Source organism: Heterodontus francisci, chromosome 7 (genome assembly GCF_036365525.1).
Source record: "Heterodontus francisci isolate sHetFra1 chromosome 7, sHetFra1.hap1, whole genome shotgun sequence".
NCBI lineage: Eukaryota > Metazoa > Chordata > Chondrichthyes > Heterodontiformes > Heterodontidae > Heterodontus > Heterodontus francisci.
In genome coordinates this window covers 111724328-111748689 of record NC_090377.1, presented here as the reverse complement: position 1 = coordinate 111748689, position 24362 = coordinate 111724328, and the positions used below count along the sequence as shown (strand labels likewise).

General features: G+C 46.1%; 1 protein-coding gene across 1 annotated transcript in view; it reads left to right on the top strand.

Moving 5' to 3' along the window:
* Positions 1 to 3773: 3773 nt before the first annotated feature.
* Positions 3774 to 24362, top strand: part of ahr2 (aryl hydrocarbon receptor 2) — a 203648-nt gene continuing 183059 nt past the window's right edge. The window contains exons 1-2 of the mRNA XM_068035886.1: positions 3774 to 4287; positions 4451 to 4638. Of these exons, the coding sequence (XP_067891987.1) occupies positions 4229 to 4287; positions 4451 to 4638 (247 nt within the window). The 5' untranslated portion in view covers positions 3774 to 4228. The remainder of the gene's footprint in view (positions 4288 to 4450; positions 4639 to 24362) is intronic.

Below are 24362 nucleotides of genomic sequence, written 5' to 3'. Positions count from 1 at the left end.
ATCACGATGGTAATCGCACTTTAATGAGTTGTGTACAGCTGATTTAAATCCTTGAAGACCTAACTTTGCTTTTGAAATTGGTAAGTATAGGGCAATGTACTTTATTAAACTGCCCAAAATAGCCAACGTGCTTAATACATGATTCAGGTCATTCTTCCAATGTAGGAGCATGTCCAAGATAAACAGGGACAGTATAAGTTGTGTAATGTCTTTTTCTGAGCAATCAAAGATAAAATTACATAGTGTAGAAGAGTACAGGACAGTAGACTAGAAGATTCTGGTCTATGCTGAGCTGACTGATCTCAGCTTGGGTGGTGATTGGTTCCTTATTATTGGTCTCAATGTCTCTGGGTTATGGAGGTTATGCACCTGATCGCTGTCCAGTGACTCCTGCCGAAAGTCTTCGTGTCAGCCAGCCAGGTGAGGACTGAATCAGGTATGGCTGTGACGCTCCTTGGAGTCAAATAGCCAGCTGGCACTCTCTGTCCTGGCTCATGCAGGGAGAGTGGCCACGTGGGCCACGCAATGGATAGCACGGGTGCCCACGGAACTGTATCTCACCAAGACGTCAAAGATTACAGGAGGGAGAGGGGGAGGGGAGAAATTCCACAAGAAGAGTAAAACATGGCCCACCAGTCTCAGTGTTTCCATTAGGAAGGAAAAGTAGGGTTGACTGAAGAACCAACCAGTCTGAGAAAAAACATTTTAAAAATGGATGGGAAAGGGGTGCCTACTGTGCAGTAAGCTTAGAGGTCAGGATCCTTTCCAGCCCAGCTGTTCTGATGTTACCAGTTGGTTGTTTTAAGTAAATATTCGAATGCAGACATCCATTTTTCATTCAGATGGGTAAAATGGCATTGTGGAGAGATGACATGACAATTCCGTGACACCCCACGCACCCGCCCCTGTACCCCCACACCTCACAGACAAGGCAAGGATCGGACCCATCTAAGTTCATCCCTCTAATATCCTAACTTTCTGGTGGAACTTCATACCTTTTATAACCTAACTCTCCCATTAAACTCCATTATTCCATTACCCTAAATCTTCGTGTCAAGCTTCTGTCCCAGGTACCCGAACCATCCCATTTAGACTGATCCCTCTCATATCCTAACCCTCCAGTATCCTAACCCTCCCACCAAAGTTTAGTATCCTAATTCTCCCATTATAAAATCCAGCCTCCTTTTCAATGTCCCTCATATTTGCTCTGTATTAACTTGTCCAGCAGATTCTTCTAAATGTTTTGTCAACCTTCGGATAAAGAGCGCCTCCTAATATTTGCTTCTCACTAGTTGGAATTTATCATCTCTTCTCCACACTGTCCTGAATTAATTTGAAGTAATATTCTGGATTCACCATTTCATATTTTATATATCTTGGTGAGATCATCCCTGCAAATCTCAGGCGCATTTTATGTAGAAATAGAGTGAGGCACTAAAGGTCAGTCTTCTCCTGATACACTGATGTGTGGAGGAGTTCTCAACAGTGAATGGTCTTTCCAGGACTTGTGCCAGTGATGAAACATTAGTGTTTTAGTATGTTCAGTTCTAGAGTGAATGATACACAGGATACATCAATTCTGTTCGACAGTCAACGTCACTCTGAATGGACTGAACAATGGGGATAGGTGGAGGGTGGGGGTTCTCCTCAGTAACCAGACTGATATAAGGATGGCACTGCTGATTTTATTTAAAATAAGTACGGTTCCTCAGTGTAGGGTGTTATCACTGAACATTGGTATCAGCAGCAAGGACCTGTGCTAAACTTTTATTTACCTGCAAGCGGGAAAAGATCTGGCATTGCAGTTTTAAGATGGCACTTGTGGTTGTCTCGAGACAGACACAATGAAATCTCTGTCAAGTACATTATAAACCAACAAAGGGAATGTGTGGTACTATCAACCCATGATGATGGATTCTGCTTTTTTAAACAGGTAACCAGGGGGCAGTGTGATGGCACAGCGTAAAGGTTGGGCACAGGTTGGAATTTCTGGATAGTCAGTCTCCATCCAATCCTTCCCTTCCACCCACAGTCATTCTTCTGCATCACCTCAGCATCCAGGTTGCATGAGTGAAGTCCTGGCAGCAAATCTATCAGTCCAATCTCTGGCCCAGGGAGATGAGGGAGACAGAGGAAATAGAGGTCATCCTGTCTCCAAGTTGTACTCCATCAGATTAGGGTTATATTGCTTTGGGAGTTAACTAATTAACTAATTTGGACCGAAAAATGGGACAATGAAGATCTCCACAAGCAAGTTCACAATTAGTAAGTGACAAGCGGTATTCTCCATTTATAATGCCAGTAGGATTTTAATAAGATTTCTCTTTCTTCCTCCACAGTGCCCATCTAAATCCAGAACTTAACTGAGCACACCAGTCTGGGAAACTTGAGAAACAGTCATGATGGCCAAACCTATCATCACCTATCTTGAATGTGGGCAGGTCAGCACCCTGCCCCACACTCACCATTGGTCCTGCCCATACCTGGTGTAACACTCTGCTCCCTGAACCCCGACACATTAGCTGATAGAGGGCGCTGCATTTGATCTCTGCTGCTCTGGGATAGAGAGAGGAAAAATCAGCCAGGGTTCCTGTTCCTGATTATTCTCTGATTGTCCTTGGTGGAGTATGCTTGTGGAGGGAGTACAGAAGCATTCAAAATGTCTGCTGGTTGGATTGACTCACCTGTCAGTGGTTTCTTGGGTGAGATACCAGAGGACAGTCAGTGCTTGAGTATAAGCCAATGGCTTCAGGAGAGTAGGGGAAAGATTGAGAGGGGAAAAAAATCCACGAGTCTGAAAGAGCTGCAGAAAGAAGAACGTTTGTGTTTTTTTCATCTGAGACGAATCCACCCTTCTCAATGTGAGCCCATTTTACTGTTAACAAGAATTACTGATTGTGACATTATTCACTGTGTTCATACAATACTGAATGAAGACCACTTCATAGAATATATACCCCCAGACATGGAGCGAGCAGAGTGGTGAAATCACAAGTGAGTCACTGCCAACCAAAATCCAGCTTTCCATATCCTAATTGACAGCAAATTCCATTCAACTATCGCCCCTGTGCTCACTGACCTACATTGCCTCTTGGTATAGCTACAGGTGTATTTTAAAATTCTCATCCTCGTTTGCAATTCTCTCCCATGGCAATATATTTTGAAGAAGAGCAGGGGAGTTCTCCCCAGTGTCCTGGGGCCAAAGTTTTATCCCTCAACCAACATCACAAAAACAGATTATCTGGTTATTATCACATTGCTGCTTGTGGGAGCTTGCTGTGCGCAAATTGGCTGCCGAGTTTCCCATATTACAACAATGTCTACACTTCAATAAGCACTTCATTGGCTGTAAAGCGCTGAGGGATGCCCTGGGGTGGTGAAAGATGCTACAGAAATGAAAGTTAATTCCTTTTTTGATGTTGTAAAAGGGAGAAAATTGGCTCTGGTGATGTGAATGTAAAATGGCACGAGGCAGCTATTGCCAATTATGGCAAGTCTGAAATACCAAAAGAAAACTGATATAAATCGTGATTAGAAGCAGTGATTTAATGTGTTTGTTGCAATACTGGGAGGGTGGCTTTAGTTATTTCCCTCATTCCTATTTAGGAATCAAATTCGATCCCAAGATAGGGGGGGGGGGAACCACCCCCCACCCCCCACCCCCCACCCCTGAGTCTCTTCTCTCTCCCTTCCCCCTGTACCAGCTGCAAAACCACCTTAAGCAGTCTCCTCCTTCAATGCTGCTCCTTTTCCGGGACTTGGAACCTATGATGTCAGGCCAGTTTGGTTTAAGCCCAGCCCAGGGAGAGGGAAGGGAGAAGGAGAGTGACAGGCAAAGATAGACAAGGGGAGAAGTTCCTGGTAGCAGTTGGTTAGAGGGAGTGCGAGAGAAAGAAAGAAAGATTGTGGGACACACTGTTAAAAGGAAATATTTTTTTTTGAAAGGGTGGGGGGGGAAACTTTGCTGGGATTGTTTGCTGGAACTGCGAGTTTAAAGAGGGGTAAGAGTAGCACCCAGGAGCTGAGAACTCGCCATTGCTGATACTGCACGGGATTTCTTCAATCAGTTTCACGGCAGTTTCATAACCCTGATCCTGGGATCTTGCTGAGCCGGAGCGTTGGGATTCGGGGGCACAGTTTTGCAATCTGGGCTCTGTGAAAGTGGATCGGAGCCACTTTCCGCGGTGGCTTTCCTTGTTGCTGTCTGGATTATATATTTAGCGACAACATGCTGAGTGCTGGAGGGATTTACGCCGTCAAAAAGAGAAAGAAACCCGTGCAGAAGAGGTGAGGCTCAGAGAGTCACAGACTGGGAGTTGATTTAAGCAAACTTGCCGTTTAAAGCTCTGCTTTTAGCACTAGTGTTTTCTTTTTAACAATTGTTTGTGTAGTTCTGACCCAGCCTGACTCATTCCTGTTTTCCTTTCTTTTTTGTTTAACATGTAATTAGCCCCAAACCTCCTCCTGTCCATGGCGTCAAGTCCAATCCGTCCAAAAGGCACCGAGATCGATTGAATTGTGAACTGGACAAACTGACTAGCCTGCTGCCCTTCGGCGAGGATGTCCGAGCCAGGCTGGACAAACTGTCGGTCCTGCGCCTGAGTGTGGGTTATCTGAAAGCCAAGAGCTTCTTCAATGGTAGGAGAGGAGAGCGATTCAACACACACACACACACAGAAAGACACAGGTAAACACACAGATACAGACACTCACATATACACAGATACTCACACTGACACACATAAATACATTCCCATAGATACACATACGCAAACAGGCACTCAGATACACACACGGATACTCGTACACACTGAGACATACATACTCAGACACACATAAATACACTCACAAATACTCAGACAGATACAGGCTCACAGACAGATATCCTAAAACACAGAAACACACAGACTCACAGATAAACACAGACTCACTCATAAAGATAAACAGACTCATACGTGGACAAACAGATACACACATGTATGTAGTGTCAGGACCACAGTGTGTATTTCATGCGAGTGTGCAGCAGTGCGTGTGTGTCTCATGGGCTCCAGAACGAGTGGTAGTGTTTCTGCTCAGCCTTTATATAACCCTCATTCAGCACAGACCAGGGATCAAACACATTTACATTTTTGGCAGGGACTTCAGAATGTGCAGCAGGTTGCACATTATAGAGTGTACATTTCAGTGTGTGTATTTCACAGCCTGGGTGGGGTGGTGGGGGAGGTGTATCAGTGTCTACTTCAGAGGGTGAATATCATAGACTGGGTTGTCTGTAGCTTTACATATGCTATTAGCATGTATATTCATCTTGTGTGTACTCTGCATACCAGAGCGTGAGGAATTTTAAACATGTCTCACAGAGTGGAGGGTGCAGACTGATTGGGATCTCAGCACGATTGGCAGATCTAATTGTTGTATCGTTTTTACCCCTCAAAGTTTAAGGCTGCTTTTTTTCTTCACTTGGCAAGTTAATACTACATCGCAGTTTGTACCTAATATGGATGTGGTGTAAAACACAGTTGGATTTCAGTTGAGGGGACAGGCTAGTTAAATGAGTGTGTGTCCGGGCATTTCTCTAAGGTCAAGTGCTGCTTGGATTCATCACTGGATTTCTTTTAAATTGTTGGCCGAAATGCCTCACATTATGTCACGAACGCAGGACAGTGCATCAGATTCCCACCTGCCTGGAGCAGCAAGGGAGCACTGACCAGTGACATAAGTTTGCAGCTGCTTTGTTGTTGCTGAGACCTCCATCCTGTTTGGATATGACTTGTCCTTATGCTTCCCAGTTGTGGTTCCTTCATTCAAACTTGTAGAATATCCTGGACCTCCCAGTCTGAAACTGCCTGCCTCCTATTATCCCTCTCGACTCTTCCCATCCACACTTCCCCCTCCCCTTCCCCCCACCCCCCACCCCCACACACACAATTTAAAAACAAGTTCTATCTGTGTCATATACACAGTGCATACGAAGGAAGTTCATGCTGGATAATGTGCGTGTTTGCTTTGAATTCTTTCTGTGTAGAGATACACAATGCAACATTAGTACATATTTTTGTGTTTACCGTGTATAGGAGACTAATACATTAGTGTTGGGGAGACATAACTAGTATAAAACAAAATATGGCTGGGCATGGTAGCATACGAATTAGGAGCAGGAGGGGGCCATTCAGCCCCTTGAGCCTGCTCCGCCATTTGATAAGATCATGGCTGATGTGAATGTTGCCTCAACTCCATTTTCCTGTCTGCCCCCATATCACTTGACTCCCTTGTCTATCAAGAATCTCTCTAACTCAGTCTTGAATGTATTCAGTGACCCTTCCTCTACTGCTCTGTGAGGAAGCGAATTCCTCATCTCCGTCTTAAATTATTTTTAAACTGTTTCCCCTAGTTCTAGTCATGCCCATAAGTGGAACCATCCTTCCAGCATCCATCCTGTCAAGTCCCCTCAGGATTTATATGTTTCAATAAGATCACCTCTCATTCTTCTAAATTCCAGTGGGTGCAGGCCCAACCTGTTCAACCTTTCCTCATAAGATAACACCTTCATCCCAGGAATCAGAGTGAACCTTCTCTGAACTGCTTCTAATGCAATTTTATCCTTTCTTAAGTAAGGAGGCCAAAATTGTACACAGTACTCGAGATGTGGTCTCACCAAGGCCCTGTACTGGTTGTGTTAATGTGCTAGTAATCCAGAGGCCTGGACTAATGATCTGGAGAAATTAGTTCAAATCCCACCATGGTAGCTGGGGGAATTTAAATTCAATTAATTGAATGAAATCCTGAATCAGTAATGGTGACCAGGAAACTATCAAATTGTTGTAAAAATCCATCTGGTTCACGAATGTCCTTTCAGGGAAGGAAATCCGCCGTCCTTACCTGGTCTGGCCTACATGTGTCTCCGGACCCCAACAATGTGGTTGACTCCTAACTGCCCTCTGAAATGGCCTAACAAGACCTACAGTTGTCACGAAGGCAGCTCACCACCACCTGCTCAAGGGCAATTGGAGATGGGCAATAAATGCTGGCCTATCCAGTGACACATCCCATGAATGAATAAAAATAATAGTGGCCTTTTCCACCTATGGGCAATTTATTCAACAGGAATTAACTGTTTATCTGCTGACTCGAGATTGATTTCTGCCCATTCCACTCCCAACCAACTATTTATATTTCCACAGTCAGAAAGCTGTTTATGATCGTGCACTTTCCATGGCTGAGGAGATCTGAAAACCCATTCAACTGCAGCAAATCATCTGTTTGTTTAATGTGTTTTCTTTTGTTTTGGGACCAAGATCCCTGTTTTTTTCCACGTGCAGCTGTACCTCAGTAAAAGTGAAGCAGGTCAGGGAGAGAATTGGAAGGGGTAGTGGGGGCTGGAAATCACAACTGGACTTTCTAAGCGAATAACAGAATGTGTTAAACAGCGTGCGTTACGAGAAGCAGGTCAGATTCTGTCTGCATAGATTCGGTTTCCAGTGATCTCTTCTAAACAATGGATAACTAATTAAAAGGTTACGCCCTGTTTCCTCTCCCCTTACAATTCATCTGCAAGAAGATGGGAATGGATGGCCACATCCCTTAGGAAGTGGTGCAGTGAAAGATTTCTTTTGACTCGTTGACCTTTCACTGAATGCTGTAGTGACTTAACGTTCCAGTCAGTATTCCCTCAAGGCATCCTGAATGGTACGATGGTTGATGCTGGTGTCTGTCGGTCATAAGCCTGGATGGCACTCAGTGGAGAGGCTTAGAGTGGTTTGAGTAAACCTTCCATATGGTTTCAATTTAACTTCTCCGCAGTTAAAAATATTACCCCTTTCCTCACCCCTCTCCCTCTCCCCCCATTCCAGAAGAAAAATGTTGTAACATTTTCCCTTGGGTTTATATCCAAGCACATGTTAAGCCTGGAGAGCATTCCAAGACCAACTCCACTCTGGAAAGCAAAATTCATTTAATCCTGCCTGCTAATCTCTTCCACATCAGTGGATTCTGCTCAAGACTTCTTTTCAAGCATAGCTCTATACCATGACATGTACTCCTGTACTGCCGAGTGAACAATAGGGGCAATAGTGGAGGCTGTCTTTCTGCACTCTCAGCTGGGCTATGGTGATTAGGAGAGACCAAGAGGGAAAGTGCATGAACGAGAGGCATTCCATGTACGGATCTGTCTGGAAAGGGGGAGCTCTGATGAACAGCCACTCCGCTGGGTGTTGTTCCAGTGCCTGGTCATTGCAGTGAGCTGGGGAGATGGAAGTCTCTCCAGTACTCTCGACCAGAAAATAAGACTGGCTCAGTTGTGATGCCGCCCATGGTCGAACAACCTTACAACACTCACTGTCAAGGCTTGTGTGTGAAGAATGGCCACTGGGGCAAAGTAACAGACAATGCATGCTAGAATGAATCTGTATCATAAGAGAAGAGGGAAGAATGATGAGAATGGCCTTTGCATTAGTACCCATTAAACAGGGCCATTGCTTTCCAAAGACTGACTGACTGAGATAACTTCTGCTTTTATTGCTGGGGTTTCTGTGTTGTTTTAACCTTTTTGTTTTGGGGATTGCATTCTGTGATTCCACTCCTTTTTGCGTGGGGAAAATAACAGCTTGCCCAGCTGTTCTCTATGAGTACAAAAGCCTAAATTGCTTCCACGTCAGACAAGTCCATTGACCAAGTCTATTATTTCTAAGTCTGTTTTAAACAACTTTGGTGATAACCTGATCTCTGGAGTTTTGAAGCGGTGGCTGACACTAGTATAGCTGGCGTCATTGCAAGCAGGACCTAGGAGATGGTTTTAAGCAGTAATGGCAGATGTATTGGCACAACTTAGTCTGCATCTCTATCCTATTCCCTAGTGCAATAAACACTGACCAGCCTCCCAGTATAAACCAAGGGGGAAAGGCTAGATTCTGAAAGGTAGCAGTGAGCTTTGAGGGAGTCTCAATTTCTGCAGGTGTCTCTGGAAACTGGCTAGTATTTATGATAACTGCAGGCTAACATCTTTGCAATCTGGAAGATGTGTGCTTTTTCACACATGAGCTGGTTTATTTGCCTAGGCTGTGTGTTAGTAATTGTTAAACACTGGAAAGGACTTAACAATGAAAGGAGAATGTGCTGTTTGAAAAATTTGGGAGACTGTATATCCACCATCATGCTATGGATTAAAAAAAATACTTCAAATCGATACAATGCTTTGATCAGAGAATCTGATGCAGGGGTCTTGTCCACAGTACCAGTTTGAGAAATCAATTGTACATTCTGATTGCCTTTAATGTCTGTTTGCAGGGGCAGCAGATGTGATGGGAGAGATTACTGATAGTGGTGGCGCTCACGGGTTTAAGAAAGGCTTGGGAGCAACTATTGGACCCTCCTATACGTGGGGACGGGAGGTGCTAGTGACTCCAGCAGCAGGGAGTAGGGGAGCTGGTTACATTGATTTGTATGACACTCTTGGGGAACCCACTCCAGAGACTTCAGCACATAATCTAGGCTGACACTTCAGTCCAGTCCTGAGGGAGTGCTGCACTGCTGGAGGTGCTATCTTTCACCTCATATGTTAAACCGAGGCCTGTCTACTCTCTCAGTTATTATAAAAGATCCCACGACCACTAATTAAAGAGCAGGCATGTTCTCCCTGGTGTCCTGGCCAATATTTATCCCTCAATCAATATTACAAAAACAGATTATTGGGTCATTTTCACATTCCTGTTTGTGGGAGCTTGCTGTGCGCAAATTGGCTGCTGCATTTTATATATTACCTCAGTGACTACACTTCAAAAGTATTTCATTGGCTGTAAGGAGCTCTGGGAAGTCTTGTGGTTGTGAAAGGTGCTCTATAAATGCAAGTTTTTCTTCAGTGCACTTGGATGAACATTTACATAGCTTAGAAGACTGCCAGAACCATTTTATGTGGGCACAATTCAGCCTTAACTGGGGACACTCCAGTGCTGTAATTATCTCAATGTCATGTGTGTTTCACCTCATTTCTTCAGTCAATGGGACTGACTTTCCAAACTGGTTCCTTCAACATATGTCATTCGCACTCAGTAATTAAACACAAAATTATAATATTGAATTTGAGATCAGCAGCATACAAAGGAAGGATGTTAGATTTGATCTTAGTTCTGTCAAGCTCCGTGTTTTTCTTTTAAAAGGGAGGGTTAGTGACAGCAAGGAGGAAAGGAAGCAGCTTATCGGTCAGCTGACAGTAACTGTAAAGTTACACCTTGCCCACTGTTTGAAGCAGTGTTTATGCCAGGATGGTTTTGAGTTCATTGGTGTACAGACACTGTTACGCAGCCTACTGTGATGTAGTGATACAGGATGTTGGCTTTAATCAGCCACCGTAATCAACCCACTGGATACAGCATCGTACTTCCCAGTCTTCCTGAGGGTGGGGTTGGAAATGAGTGAGAGATGGAGTCAGATCTTGATGGCCTAGAGATAAAGTTCAAAGGTCATTGATATAGTTCCCGGTTCGTGTGAAGTTTGTTCCCTGGGTGGCATCAGCGAGCTATTCAACATTGGTGAGGCATCAGAGCCAAGTCCTGTCTTGTCCTCACAGTGGTGTTTACAGCAGGGGCACTGCGTAATGAACAGGAGAATCTCCTTGTACACCCCACTCCCTCCCATAGCCCAGGTGTTCTAATAATTCTAAGCAGCCCTACTGCTGCTCTGACTGAGATCAGCAGACACCAGGAATTGACCCTGAAATACTCCTGCCGGGTAGCTCAGAGCCCATTGCAAAACCTTCTGGGTCCCTCTGGAGAATCTTCTCTTTTGTTTCAGCGTCTCGTAAAACTGTTCAGATTCTAAGTTGTGCAACTATGGGGTGGGTGCGTCAGGAATTCCACACGAATTTTGATATCATTCCAAGAAATAGCTTCAGGGAGCTTTAAAGCTAGAGGGGGGAGAAAAGCGGCCTGGTCAACATTTGGTTACAGATTGTTCTGGAGATGGCCTCCAAGGCTCCCCTCCCCGATTTAGAGCCATTTCATGTGGATTTGGTGCCAATGGGAATTTCCATTCCTCTGACTATTTTCCAACTGTTTTCTTCCCTCCTCTCCTGAAGACGTTGACATCTTCCTGAGGTAAAGCACCCACTCAAATGGCCATTGCCCATTATACAGTGAACTTCAGCAAGCCATTTGACTGAGCTAGATTCAGGTTGGAGAGCTGAATGGACAAACTGCTTACCCATTGGGTCGAGCTACAATTCTTCTGCAAACAGGAAGGATGGCTGCTGTAACAGGCCTTTGCTGATTGTCTGTCCTAGTGCAACCATTGGGAAATCTCACTTGAACTGAAGCATTAACGTGGGTGGTCAGTTCCCAATCCTAGCTCCGATGTTTCATTTCGCACTTGTGTTGTGCACTTGCCTTGAGACATTTCAAGACCTAAAGATGGATTGGGTGGGGTAGGGGGCGGGGGGTGGTGGTGGGAGAACATTCTCTCTGTAGATCCAGGCACAATACTTGCACTGATTTAATGATACTAATAACATGGGGTCAAATATCAAATGTGGCATATGTGCATTCCTGGTTTCTTTAAGATTGTGGTTGGCTATGTTATGAATTTTGTTGGAATGTTAGCAGTTAATTAGATGCATTTCTAATCCATACCTTGTTGCTAAATAAAGTCACTTATCTGTTCTCTGACTCATAACTAAGGAACTCGGAAGTCTGTTGGATGTACATCCAGTTACTTTTTTTTAAAGTTTCGTTTCTTTCAGTCTATCTCAGCTTGTTTTTGATGTCCAGATCCTTGCCTGTGTTCAGTTGAAATGTATAACGGGAGCTACAAGGTTAGGTTGGAGAAGCTGGGGTGATTCCCCTTGGAACAAAGGAGATTGAGGGGAGATTTGATAGAGGTGTACAAGAGTATGACAGGTTTAGATAAGGTAGACAAAGAAAAGCTGCTCCCATTAACTGATGGTACAAGGACTAGGGGACACAGATTGAAGGTTTTGAACAAGAGATGCGGGGGGAATGTGAGGAAGAACTTTTTTACTCAGCGAGTGGTAATGACCTGGAACTCGCTACCATTAGGGTGGTGGAAGCAGAGGTGATGAATGATTTCAAAAGCGAATTGGATGGGCATTTGAGGGAAATTAGAACAGGTGAATGGGACTGACTAGATTGCTGTACAGAGAGCCGGCATGGACTTGATGGGCTAAATGGCCTCCTTCTGTGCTGTAATGACTCTTTAACGCAGAGAATGAATTAGGCCTAGGCCAAGTAATGGAGATTTCAGGCTACTGACTGCAGTCATGTTGCTCTGGACCACCTAAGAGTTTAGCCTCCCAGCTGATAAGTAGTGGAGCCTGTTGTATGATTACTTTAAGAGTGATGTCCCTTTAAGAACTCGGTATGTTAATGAGCTAAGTACCAGTCATGTGACTAGAAGCCATAGTTACTGTGCACTGGAACACCCTGGACAAAGATTCTGTTTATAGTTTGCCCTGTGTTGTATGTACTAGTTTAACTGTTAATAAACCTTCTAGAGATCTTCAAGGAACTGGAATCCATGTACCTCATTGTGTTGCTTCAAATAACACAAAGAAACTCATGACAGAGCCCATTATCCTGATTACAGTTTGTTACATTGCTGCCTGTCACGGAGGTTTCAGCTTTATGATACCTTTGAAACTTACCTGTCACAATATTGGTATTCCTGGTGGAACAAGCTTGTGAATGACTCATGTATACAGCCTCTTAATATGTTGGCAGAACTGTCAATATTGAGCAAATAACAGGCCCTAGATTTAGAGCCATGATTCGTATACAGAATTCACTCTCCAAACGCGACCCTCCCCTGCAATGAATACGGCAAAATAAAGTATCACATGAGCAGGGAACTGGCCAAATGACATCAGTGTTGACACCCAGTTCTCCAATCCTCTCTCTCTCTCTCTCTCTCTCTTTTCACTGCCTAAGGAATTTGCATGTGGTTATTCTTGTTTTCTTTCTCGGGAGAGACAAGCATTCATGTTGTTGGGGAAAGCTCTCGAACGAAGCTTGAAGGCCTCCAGTTTTAGTGGAGAGCTTTTCCATAAATATTGCTGTGACTTAAAGTCCTGACCAACTTCTTGGCGATAATCCAGGCACAAAGTCCTGAGGCGGGAAGGTGGGTGATAAAGATCTCCACTGTGAAATTCCTGTTCAGCGTGGGAGAGAAAATATGTCGACTTGGTCACAGACGAGACACTTTTTTCCATTCACTTGACTTGGTTGTTTATGATTTCTCTCCTTTAGTAGACCTCCCAGCATCATGTACCATACCCAGGGTGCCTTCATACCCCTACCTAATGAAACTCTCACAATCCTGGCAGCTCCATTGCCCATCTCCACCAGCTTCCACAGCCTTTTGGGGAAGAGAGTTCCAGATTTCTGCTACCCTTTGTGTGAAAAAGTGCTTCTGGATTTTTCTCCTGAATGGTCTACCTATAAACTGAAGATTATGTCCCCTTATTATTGATTTCCCCACCAGAGTAAATAGTTTTTCTGTACCGATCTTATTGAATCCCGTTATCATTTTAAACGCCTCAATTAGATCAGTCCTCAATTTTCTAAACTCAAGGGAGTATAAGCCAAGTTTATGCAACATGTCTTCAATATTTAACCCTTTTAGCCCTGGTAATATTCTGGTGAATTTCGGATGTCCACCAAAGCTACTAAGTATCATCACCTCATTCCATGACAATATGAAAGGCACAATTCAGCATAGCGGTGCCTCATCAGACCCCTTTCCTATCCTGAGTGGCGTGAAACAGGGCTGTGTTCTCGCACCCACACTTTTTGTTATTTTCTTCTCCCTGCTGCTCTCACATGCGTTAAAGTCTTCAGAAGAAGGAATTTTCCTCCATGCAAGATCAGGTGGCAGGTTGTTCAACCTTGCCTGTCTAAGAGCGAAGACCAAAGTACGGAAAGTCCTCATAAGGGAACTCCTCTTTGCTGACGATACTGCATTAACATCTCACACTGAAGAGTGTCTGCAGAATCTCATCGACAGGTTTGCGGCTGCCTGCAACGAATTTGGCCTAACCATCAGCCTCAAGAAAACGAACATCATGGGATAGGACGTCAGAACTGCTCCATTCACTAATATCAGCGACCATGCTCTGGAAGTGGTTCAAGAGTTCACCTACCTAGGCTCAACTATCACCAGTAACCTGTCTCTAGATGCAGAAATCAACAAGCGCATGGGAAAGGCTTCCACTGCTATGTCCAGACTGGCCAAGAGAGTGTGGGAAAATGGTGCACTGACACGGAACACAAAAGTCCGCGTGTATCAAGCCTGTGTCCTCAGTACCTTGCTCTACGGCAGCGAGGCCTGGACAACGTATGTCAGCCAAGAGCGACGTCTCAATTCATTCCATCTTCGCTGCCTCCAGAGAATAATTGGCATCAGGTGGCAGGACCGTATCTCCAACATAGAAGTCCTCGAGGCGGCCAACATCCCCAGCTTATACACCCTACTGAGTCAGCGGTGCTTGAGATGGCTTGGCCATGTGAGCCGCATGGAAGATGGCAGAATCTCCAAGGACACATTGTACAGCGAGCTAGTCACTGGTATCAGACCCACCGGCCGTCCATGTCTCCGCTTTAAAGACATCTGCAAACGCAACATGAAGTCCTGTGACACTGATCACAAGTCGTGGGAGTCAGTTGCCAGCGATCGTCAGAGCTGGCGGGCAGCCATAAAGGCGGGGCTAAAGTGTGGCGAATCGAAGAGACTTAGTAGTTGGCAGGAAAAAAGACAGAAGCGCAAAGGGAGAGACAACTGTGTAACAGCCCTGACAACCAATTTTATCTGCAGCACCTGTGGAAGTGTTTGTCACTCTAGAATTGGCCTTTATAGCCACTCCAGGCGCTGCTCCACAAACCACTGACCACCTACAGGCGCTTACCCATTGTCTCCCGAGACAAGGAGGCCCAAGAAATATTCTGGTGAATTTACACTGCTCCCCCTCCAAAGCCAATATATTATCTTCCTGAGGTGTGGTGCCCAGAACTACTCTGAGTACTCCAAATGGGTTGTGACCAAGGCTCTGTACAACAGAAACAAAAATAAGAAATGCTGGAAATAGTCAGCAGGTCTGGCAGCATCTGTGGAGAGAGAAACAGAGTTAGCGTTTCAGGTCAGTGACCCTTCATCAGAACTGACAAATATTAGAAATGTAAAAAGTTTTAAGCAAGTAAAGTGGGGGTGGGGCAAGAGATAACAAAAAAGGTGTTGATAGGACAAGGTCACAGAGAAGGTCGTGGAACAAAGACAAATGGTACAACTGAGGCATGCCTCCCACTCCTGTGTAACCCAGCTCCCATGTGAAGCACTGTCACTTTGTTCAGTGTGTGCTCTGATGGCCTGAAGCTGGGCTGCTGTTATCTGGGGGAATCTTGGGAACAGAACTACCTATTCCAGGAGCAAGGTGTTAGATGTGATAACCAGGCTCTCTGCAGAAATGTCACCCCGTTTTATTAAATCGATGATTTTGCTCTCTCTTGTTCTCTAATTGTGATAAGTCAAAATTCCTTTTTTTAAATGTAGGGGATGTTTTATCCATTCTTTATTTGCAGTTGTCCCCAGTGCCTCTGTGATTTGTCATGAGAGGAATGATTAACTAGCCTTCCCATTCCTGATTGCTATCCCGCTACACTCTCTGAAAGTGCTCTTTGTGTGGATGTCGGGGTTAGGTGTGTTGCCTTTAAAGTTCAGACAGCCAATGACTCTCAGAACAAACCAGTGAAGGACGGACATTTGGCAAGGGACTGGAGCACAGTTGGTGCATGTGAATCCGTGCCTGGCAAGATAGGATGGCTTCAGGAAGGGGAGAGAAGAAACTGGCAAGGGGGTTTGTGGGGTGGGGGTGGTGTTGATGCATAAGATAAATTGCCACTGCTTGCCTAGTGTTAATAGGGCAGGAATATTCAACACCAATACTGTTTTAATGTGTGGACATCTTGGCTCAGTGTTAGCACTCTCTCACCTCTGTGTCCAAAAGGTCATGAGTTTAGACCCCACTCTAGAAACATCCACCTACTCTAAGCTGACCCGTTGAGGGGGTGCTGCATTGTCGGAGGTGTTCGATGCTGCAACTACTTGCTTACGAACATGTGAATTAGGAGCAGGAATAAGCCATTTGGCCCCCCTAGTTCTAATCTCTCCCATAAAGAGAAACATCCTTCCAGCATCAACCCTGTCAAGTCCCCTCAGGATCTTCTAAGTTTCAATAAGATCACCTCCATTCTTCTAATGGGTATAGGCTCAACCTGTTCAACCTTTCTTCATAAGATAGCCCCCTTCATTCCCAGGAATCAGTCGAGTGAACCTTCTCTGAATTGCTTCTAATGCAATTTTATCCCTTCTTAAGGAGAGCAAATCTGTACACAATACTTCAGATGTGGTCACACCTGTACAGCTGTAACAAAACTTCCCTACTTTTATATTCTATTCCCCTTGCAATAAACAACAACCTTTCATTTGCCTTCCTAATCACTTGCTTTCCCTGCATACTAATTTCCCAGGCTGAAATTAAATAACTCGGGGCGAATTGTGAATGGGACCTGAGAAGTGTCCAGCTACATGCCGCACCGCTCAGCCATTGTGGGAGCCAGAATTGTTTATTTGGCTGTCCTGCAGTGCAGAGGACGTTTCAGTCAAATATCCGGGACAGTTGTGCAGAGAGAGAATGGGATCGAAATCCTGTTTTTTGTTTGCTGTTTACTTAACAGAGTTGTGTCTTGTGGTGTCAGGTGCTGCACCAGATTGAAATGACACTGTTTCCAAGTTGAGTCGGAGCCTTGCTAAAATCTCTGGGGAGCTTTACATGCTTTATGGAATGCGAGTGCGCACAGCAATATTGAATCATCAACTAAATGGAGCACTTTAGGACCAGAGGCCATTTTTGTGGCTTTACCTTCCCCCGTCCGACGTTTTAATGACTTCATGTTCTGATGTCGAGCCCACTCGTGTTGTTATGGTTTGTGTTTCTGTCATCATGTACCTTTGCACCTCATGCTGTGCTGCAGCTCCCTGCTTGTTCGTTGTAAATGGAAATGCCTTCAATTCATATTTAATGAAAATGACATTGAGGCATTAAAGTTTAAATGGCTGTCTTTGCACTAATGTTAGTGACTCAGATGTGGAGAGCTGACTGCTCTGTGTCTGTGTGTGTGGGTGTGGGTGAAAAATATCCTTAATATTTACACAAGATGTGGAGTGCTTAGTTACTATTGTGTATTTAAATCTCACACAGGGAATCAAAGCTCCTGTTCACGTGAAATTCCAACAGGGGTTATTGAAATCAGGAAGAGGAACCTTGGCTGAATTTCGTTTTTCATTCTCATTCTCTATTTCAGAAAGTTGTGAGGGTGTAACTTATTATGTAGGCGGAGAGTCTAGTTCAGCACTGAGGGAGTGCTGCACTGTTGTAGGTTGAACTGATTGTATAGGTGCTTTAGAAACACAGGTATTATAACTAAGCATAGATTTGGAATAGGGTCCAGGAGCTCCAGATCCCAATTACTCAGTCACACACTTATTCTATAATTCTTGAACCATTTGCAAGGTAATTGCCTGATTACCCAGTCCCGTGAATGATGTGGCTGTGCTGTGGAGTAGTGAGGATTTGAAAATAGTACCTTGCAGTCTTCTGCCACTGTTGGTTTTTCTGAGACTGCTCTACACAATTTATAAAAAAGTGTTGGTGAGTGAACAACTGGGCTGTAATTTAATCTTGGGCTTCAAATGTCATCTACAAACTACTTGAACTTCAGTGAAATCCCTGCATGTAAAAAGACTCCATTTCTGTAACTACGCGTTTGGATTTTGTAGCTTGGTCCATGGGAGGAGAGGTCCAGGGTACGGTGGATGAGAGTCTGATGTCCCAATGTTCAATGCCATGCCAGGCCAGAATGTGAAATCTTGTGTTGGGGAGTGGAGCAGAGCAGAGTAAAGGCCTGCTCGAGTCTGCAAATGAGATCCAACCCGAGCCTGACAGAGCCCCATCCGAGCCCGAGCCCGACCTGGCCCAAGTCCTTCCATTTTTTCCCGCGCCCGACCCGACCCGACCATCAGTTAACTTACCTTCCGTTTTTCACTTTGTTTCTGATCTGCACAAGCTTAAAATAACTGCAACAAAACCACCTTTAAAGTTCAAAAAGTAAATTGACATTAGAGTCATTTACCTGAGCTGGTGATAGAGCGTGTCCGAACTGGCCCGACCCGACCCGAGCCCGAATGCCGGACCTGGAAGTACGACCCGACTCAACCCGAACCCGACACGTCATTGGGTCCCACCGGGTTTGGATCGGGTAGCCGGCCTTTACAGCAGAGCACAGGTTGACTGAGACCAGATGGTAACTTCCTCCAGGCTTGGGTGACCTTGGTTAGAGGGCAGGAAAGGCAATTTAAACATGGTTTTGATAAAAATTTAGGATGAAACTTCTAAATGAGGATGATTTTTCGCATTGGTCACTTGCATTATATCTGTAGATTTCATCCTTCGCAGCTTGAGGTTTTGTTTGGAGTGAGCATATGCAACATTGAAGGTCCTTCGAAACTGCTGCTCCAGTTTTGTGAGAGCAGAGTTATGTTGACCTGCCAGACACAATCTTCCCTCCTGTTTTATTTACCCAAATGGCAGCATGATCCAAACAGAACTGGAATGGGTTGAGCTGGCACCAATTCACAAGACCCGCATTAGTCAGAGTAAGCTAAGATGAGCCTGCCCTATTTCCAGAGCTATGACCGTGGCAGCTGAAGGCACGGCCGCCCATGATGAAAATCGGGAATGCGCAAGAGGGCAGAATTGAAGGAGCGCAGAGATCTCGGAGGCTTGTGGTGTTCTGATACACAGAGCAAACCCACTGATAACACTTCCCCGCCCAGTCACCAATTCACATTACACCACCTGTTGCAATCATGTGGGAAGAGGGGAATCAAATTGCTTTATGCAAATTTTTTAATAGAAGGTGGGAGGGGTGTGTCTCCGGGAGTGTGTCACTATTTGGGGGGTCTCTGGGAGTGTGTCACTATTTGGAGGGTCTCTGGGAGTGTGTCACCAATTGAGGTGTCTCTGGGAGTGTGTCACTATGTGAAGGGGGTGTTTCTGGTATTGTGTCACTATTGGGGGGGCTCTCTGGGAGTGTGTCACTATTGGGGGGGCTCTCTGGAAGTGTGTCGCTATTTGGGGGGGGCTCTCTGGAAGTGTGTCACTATTTGGGGGGTCGCTGGGAGTGTGTCACTATTTGGGGGGTCTCTGGGAGTGTGTAACTATTTGGGGGGCTCTTTGGAAGTGTGTCACTATTTGGGGGCTCTCTGGGAGTGTGTTACTATTTGGGGGCTCTCTGGGAGTGTGTCACTATTTGGGGGGTCTCTGGGAGTGTGTTACTATTTGGGGGCTCTCTGGGAGTGTGTCACTATTTGGGGGGTCTCTGGGAGTGTGTCACTATTTGGGGGGTCTCTGGGAGTGTGTTACTATTTGGGGGGTCTCTGGGAGTGTGTCACTATTTGGGGGGTCTCTGGGAGCATGTCACAATTTGGGGGGTCTCTGGGAGTGTGTCACCAATTGGGGGGCTCTCTGGGAGCATGTCACAATTTGGGGGGTCTCTGGGAGTGTGTCACCAATTGGGGTGTCTCTGGGAGTGTGACACTATTTGAAGGGGGGGGGTTTCTGGTATTGTGTCACTATTTGGGGTGTCTCTAGGAGTGTGTCACTATTTGGGCTGTCTCTGGGAGTGTGTCACTATTTGGGGGGCTCTGGGAATGTGTCACTATTTGGGGTGTCTCTGGGAGTGTGTCACTATTTGGGGGGCTCTCTGGGAGTGTGTCACTATTGTGGGGGCTCTCTGGGAGTGTGTCACTATTGGGGGGGTCTCTGGAGGTGTGTCACTATTTGGGGGGTCTCTGGGAGTGTGTCACTATTTGGGGGGCTCTCTGGGAGTGTGTCACTACTTGGGGGGTCTCTGGGAGTGTGTCACTATTTGGGGGGCTCTCTGGGAGTGTGTCACTATTTGGGGGGTCTCTAGGAGTGTGTTACTATTTGGGGGGTCTCTGGGAATGTGTCACTATTTGGGGGGCTCTCTGGGAGTGTGTCACTATTTGGGGGGGTCTCTAGGAGTGTGTTACTATTTGGGGGGCTCTCTGGGAGTGTGTCACTACTTGGGGGGCTCTCTGGGAGTGTGTCACTATTTGGGGGGCTCTCTGGGAGTGTGTCACTATTTGGGGGGTCTCTAGGAGTGTGTTACTATTTGTGGTGTCTCTGGGAGTGTGTCACTATTTGGGGGGTCTCTAGGAGTGTGTTACTATATGGTGGGTCTCTGGGAATGTGTCACTATTTGGGGGGCTCTCTGGGAGTGTGTCACTATTGGGGGGGCTCTCTGGGAGTGTGTCACTATTTGGGGGGTCTCTGGGAGTGTGTCACCAATTGGGGGACTCTCTGGGAGTGTGTCACTATTTGGGGGTTCTCTGGGAGTGTGTCACCAATTGGGGTGTCTCTGGGAGTGTGACACTATTTGGGGGGTCTCTGGGAGTGTATCACCAATTGGGGTGTCTCTGGGAGTGTGTCACTATTTGGGGGGTCTCTGGGAGTGTGTCACTATTTGGGGGGTCTCTGGGAGCATGTCACAATTTGGGGGGTCTCTGGGAGTGTGTCACCAATTGGGGGGCTCTCTGGGAGTGTGTCACTATTTGGGGGTTCTCTGGGAGCATGTCACAATTTGGGGGGTCTCTGGGAGTGTGTCACCAATTGGGGTGTCTCTGGGAGTGTGACACTATTTGAAGGGGGGGGGGGGGTTCTGGTATTGTGTTACTATTTGGGGGGTTTCTGGGAGTGTGTCATTATTTGAGGGGCTCTCTGGGAATGTGTCACTATTTGGGGTGTCTCTGGGAGTGTGTCACTATTTGGGGTGTCTGGGAGTGTGTCACTATTTGGGGGGCTCTGGGAATGTGTCACTATTTGGGGTGTCTCTGGGAGTGTGTCACTATTTGGGGGGCTCTCTGGGAGTGTGTCACTATTGGGGGGGCTCTCTGGGAGTGTGTCACTATTGGGGGGGGTCTCTGGGAGTGTGTCACTATTTGGGGGGCTCTCTGGGAGTGTGTCCATACTTGAGGGGTCTCTGGGAGTGTGTCACTATTTGGGGGGCTCTCTGGGAGTGTGTCACTATTTGGGGGGTCTCTGGGAGTGTGTCACTATTTGGGGGGCTCTCTGGGAGTGTGTCCATACTTGAGGGGTCTCTGGGAGTGTGTCACTATTTGGGGGGCTCTCTGGGAGTGTGTCACTATTTGGGGGGTCTCTAGGAGTGTGTTACTATTTGGGGGGTCTCTGGGAATGTGTCACTATTTGGGGGGCTCTCTGGGAGTGTGTCACTATTTGGGGGGGTCTCTAGGAGTGTGTTACTATTTGGGGGGCTCTCTGGGAGTGTGTCACTACTTGGGGGGTCTCTGGGAGTGTGTCACTATTTGGGGGGCTCTGGGAGTGTGTCACTATTTGGGGGGTCTCTAGGAGTGTGTTACTATTTGTGGTGTCTCTGGGAGTGTGTCACTATTTGGGGGGTCTCTAGGAGTGTGTTACTATTTGGGGGCTCTCTGGGAGTGTGTCACTATTTGGGGGGCTCTCTGGGAGTGTGTCACTATTTGGGGGGTCTCTGGGAGTGTGTCACCAATTGGGGGACTCTCTGGGAGTGTGTCACTATTTGGGGGTTCTCTGGGAGTGTGTCACCAATTGGGGTGTCTCTGGGAGTGTGACACTATTTGGGGGGTCTCTGGGAGTGTCACCAATTGGGGTGTCTCTGGGAGTGTGTCACTATTTGGGGACTCTCCGGGAGTGTGTCACTATTTGGGGGGTCACTGGGAGTGTGTCACCAATTGGGGTGTCTCTGGGAGTGTGACACTATTTTGGGGGTCTCTGGGAGTGTGTCACCAATTTGGGTGTCTCTGGTATTGTGTCACTATTTGGGGGGCTCTCTAGGAGTGTGTCACTATTGGGGGGGTCTCTGGAAGTGTGTCACTATTTGGGGGGTCTCTGGGAGTGTGTTACTATTTGGGGGGTCTCTGGGAGTGTGTCACCAATTGGGGAGCTCTCTGGAGCATGTCACTATTTGGGGGGTCTCTGGGAGTGTGTCACCAAATGGGGTGTCTCTGGTATTGTGTCACTATTTGGGGGGCTCTCTGGGAGTGTGTTATTATTTGAGGGGCTCTCTGGGAGTGTGTCACTATTTGGGGTGTCTCTGGGAGTGTGTCACTATTTGGGGGGCTCTCTGGGAGTGTGTCACCAATTGGGGGGCTCTGGGAGTGTGTCACTATTTGGGGGTCTATGGGAGTGGCACTATTTGGGGGGCTCTCTGGGAATGTGTCACTATTTGGGGTGTCTCTGGGAGTGTGTCACTATTTGGGGGGCTCTCTGGGAGTGTGTCACCAATTGGGATGTCTCTGGGAGTGTGTCACTATTTGGGGGGGGTCACCAATTGGGGTGTCTCTGGGAGTGTGACACTATTTGAAGGGGGGGGTTCTGGTATTGTGTCACTACTTGAGGGGCTCTCTGGGAGTGTGTCACTATTTGGGGGTCTCTGCGAGTGTGTCACTATTTGGGGGGTCACCAATTGGGGTGTCTCTGGGAGTGTGACACTATTTGAAGGGGGGGGGGGTTTCTGGTATTGTGTCACTATTTGGGGGGTCTCTGGAAGTGTGTCACTATTTGGGGGGGCTCTCTTGGAGTGTGTCACTATTGGGGGGGGGTCTCTGGGAGTGTGTCACCAATTGGGGGGCTCTCTGGGAGTGTGTCATTATTTGGGGGGCTCTCTCGGAATGTGTAAGTATTTGGGGGGCTCTCTGGGAGTGTGTCATTATTTGGGGGGTCTCTGGGAGTGTGTCACTATTTGAAGGGGGTGTCTCTGGGAACGTGTCATTATTTGAAGGGGGGTCTCTGGTATTGTGTCACTATTGGGGCAGTCTCTGGGAGTGTGTCACTATTTGGGGGGTCTCTGGGAGTGTGTCACTATTTGGGGTGTCTCTGGGAGTGTGTCACTATTTGAAGGGGGTGTCTCTGGGAATGTGTCATTATTTGAAGGGGGGGGTTCTTTGGGAATACTGATAAGACTCCTTTAAGCTTCATAGAAACCCTTTGTTCAACTGATCACCAACTGCTAGAATGTAGAAGGGGCTAATTTTTTTAAACATAGAAAGTGGTTGATTTGGAATGTGCCATAAGATGCTACTTTGATACCATTTGTTGCATGTGGGAGTTTGGGAGGGGAGTGGTGGGGTGACAATAGTCTCAGGTACTTTTATGAGTGACCAAGTACAAAAGAGCACCAGCAGTAATACTGCTCATGAAAGTTGAGGCACCCTATGTTGTATTATTGATCTAATGACCAGTCAAATCATTGAGCCTGATACCCAACAAGTCAACCCATTTAGATTGGAGAAAGGAATGGTATCCTTCAGACTGGCTTAAACATGCCATGACTACGCTCCCGAGCAAAATTACGCCAATGATAAGTGACCTTCTGTAGCACTGTGTGGGAAAATGTGTGGCTTCAAATCCATGTTGATCATTTTGAACAAGCACAAATTCTCTTCAGTGGAAGAGACATCACCATTGTCAAAGTCCAGAAGCCATTTTACTGAATAAGTTTACGTTGAATGCTTCAAAATGACTTGGGTTTCCCTGGATGGTAGGCAGCTGGGCATTCCTGGGGAATGATTTAGTGCGATCGCAATGTGTGAAGTAACAGCCTAGTTTATTCTCGCAGCACAGCAAATGGTAAAACCCTAAGCCACTTTAATTTGTCATCTGGGGTTGTGGGAGAGTGACATCAAATCAACTTGCCCCTAGTATAGGTAGGTGGTAGGGAAATATAGGGAAGGTGGGGATGTGGAAGGAATATGGAATTAGTGTAGGATCAGTATAAATGGGTGGTTGATGGTCGGCACAGACTCGGTGGGTCGAAGGGCCTGTTTCAGTGCTGTATCTCTAAACTAAACTAAACAACTTCCAAGCTACTGTCTGGGATTCATGATGTCCGCTGTCTCAGCCCTCCATTGACGGTCTCTGAACAAACTCCCGAATTCCCTCCCTAAACCTCTCTGTCTCTTATTCCTCCTTTCAGATGTTCCTTAAAACCTACCTCTTTGGTCAAGCATTTAGTCATCTGTCCTAATATCACACATTCTTAAGGGCAATTAGGGATGGGCAATAAATGTTGGCTTTGCCAGCAATGCTCACATTCCAAGAACGAATAAAAAACAAACTAAATATGTGGTTCATTGTTAAATTTTGTTTAATAATGCTCCTGTGAAGCGCCTTGGGATATTTTGCACTTATATGTAGTAAAGTTATTGTTGATTTGGAAAGTGGACACTCG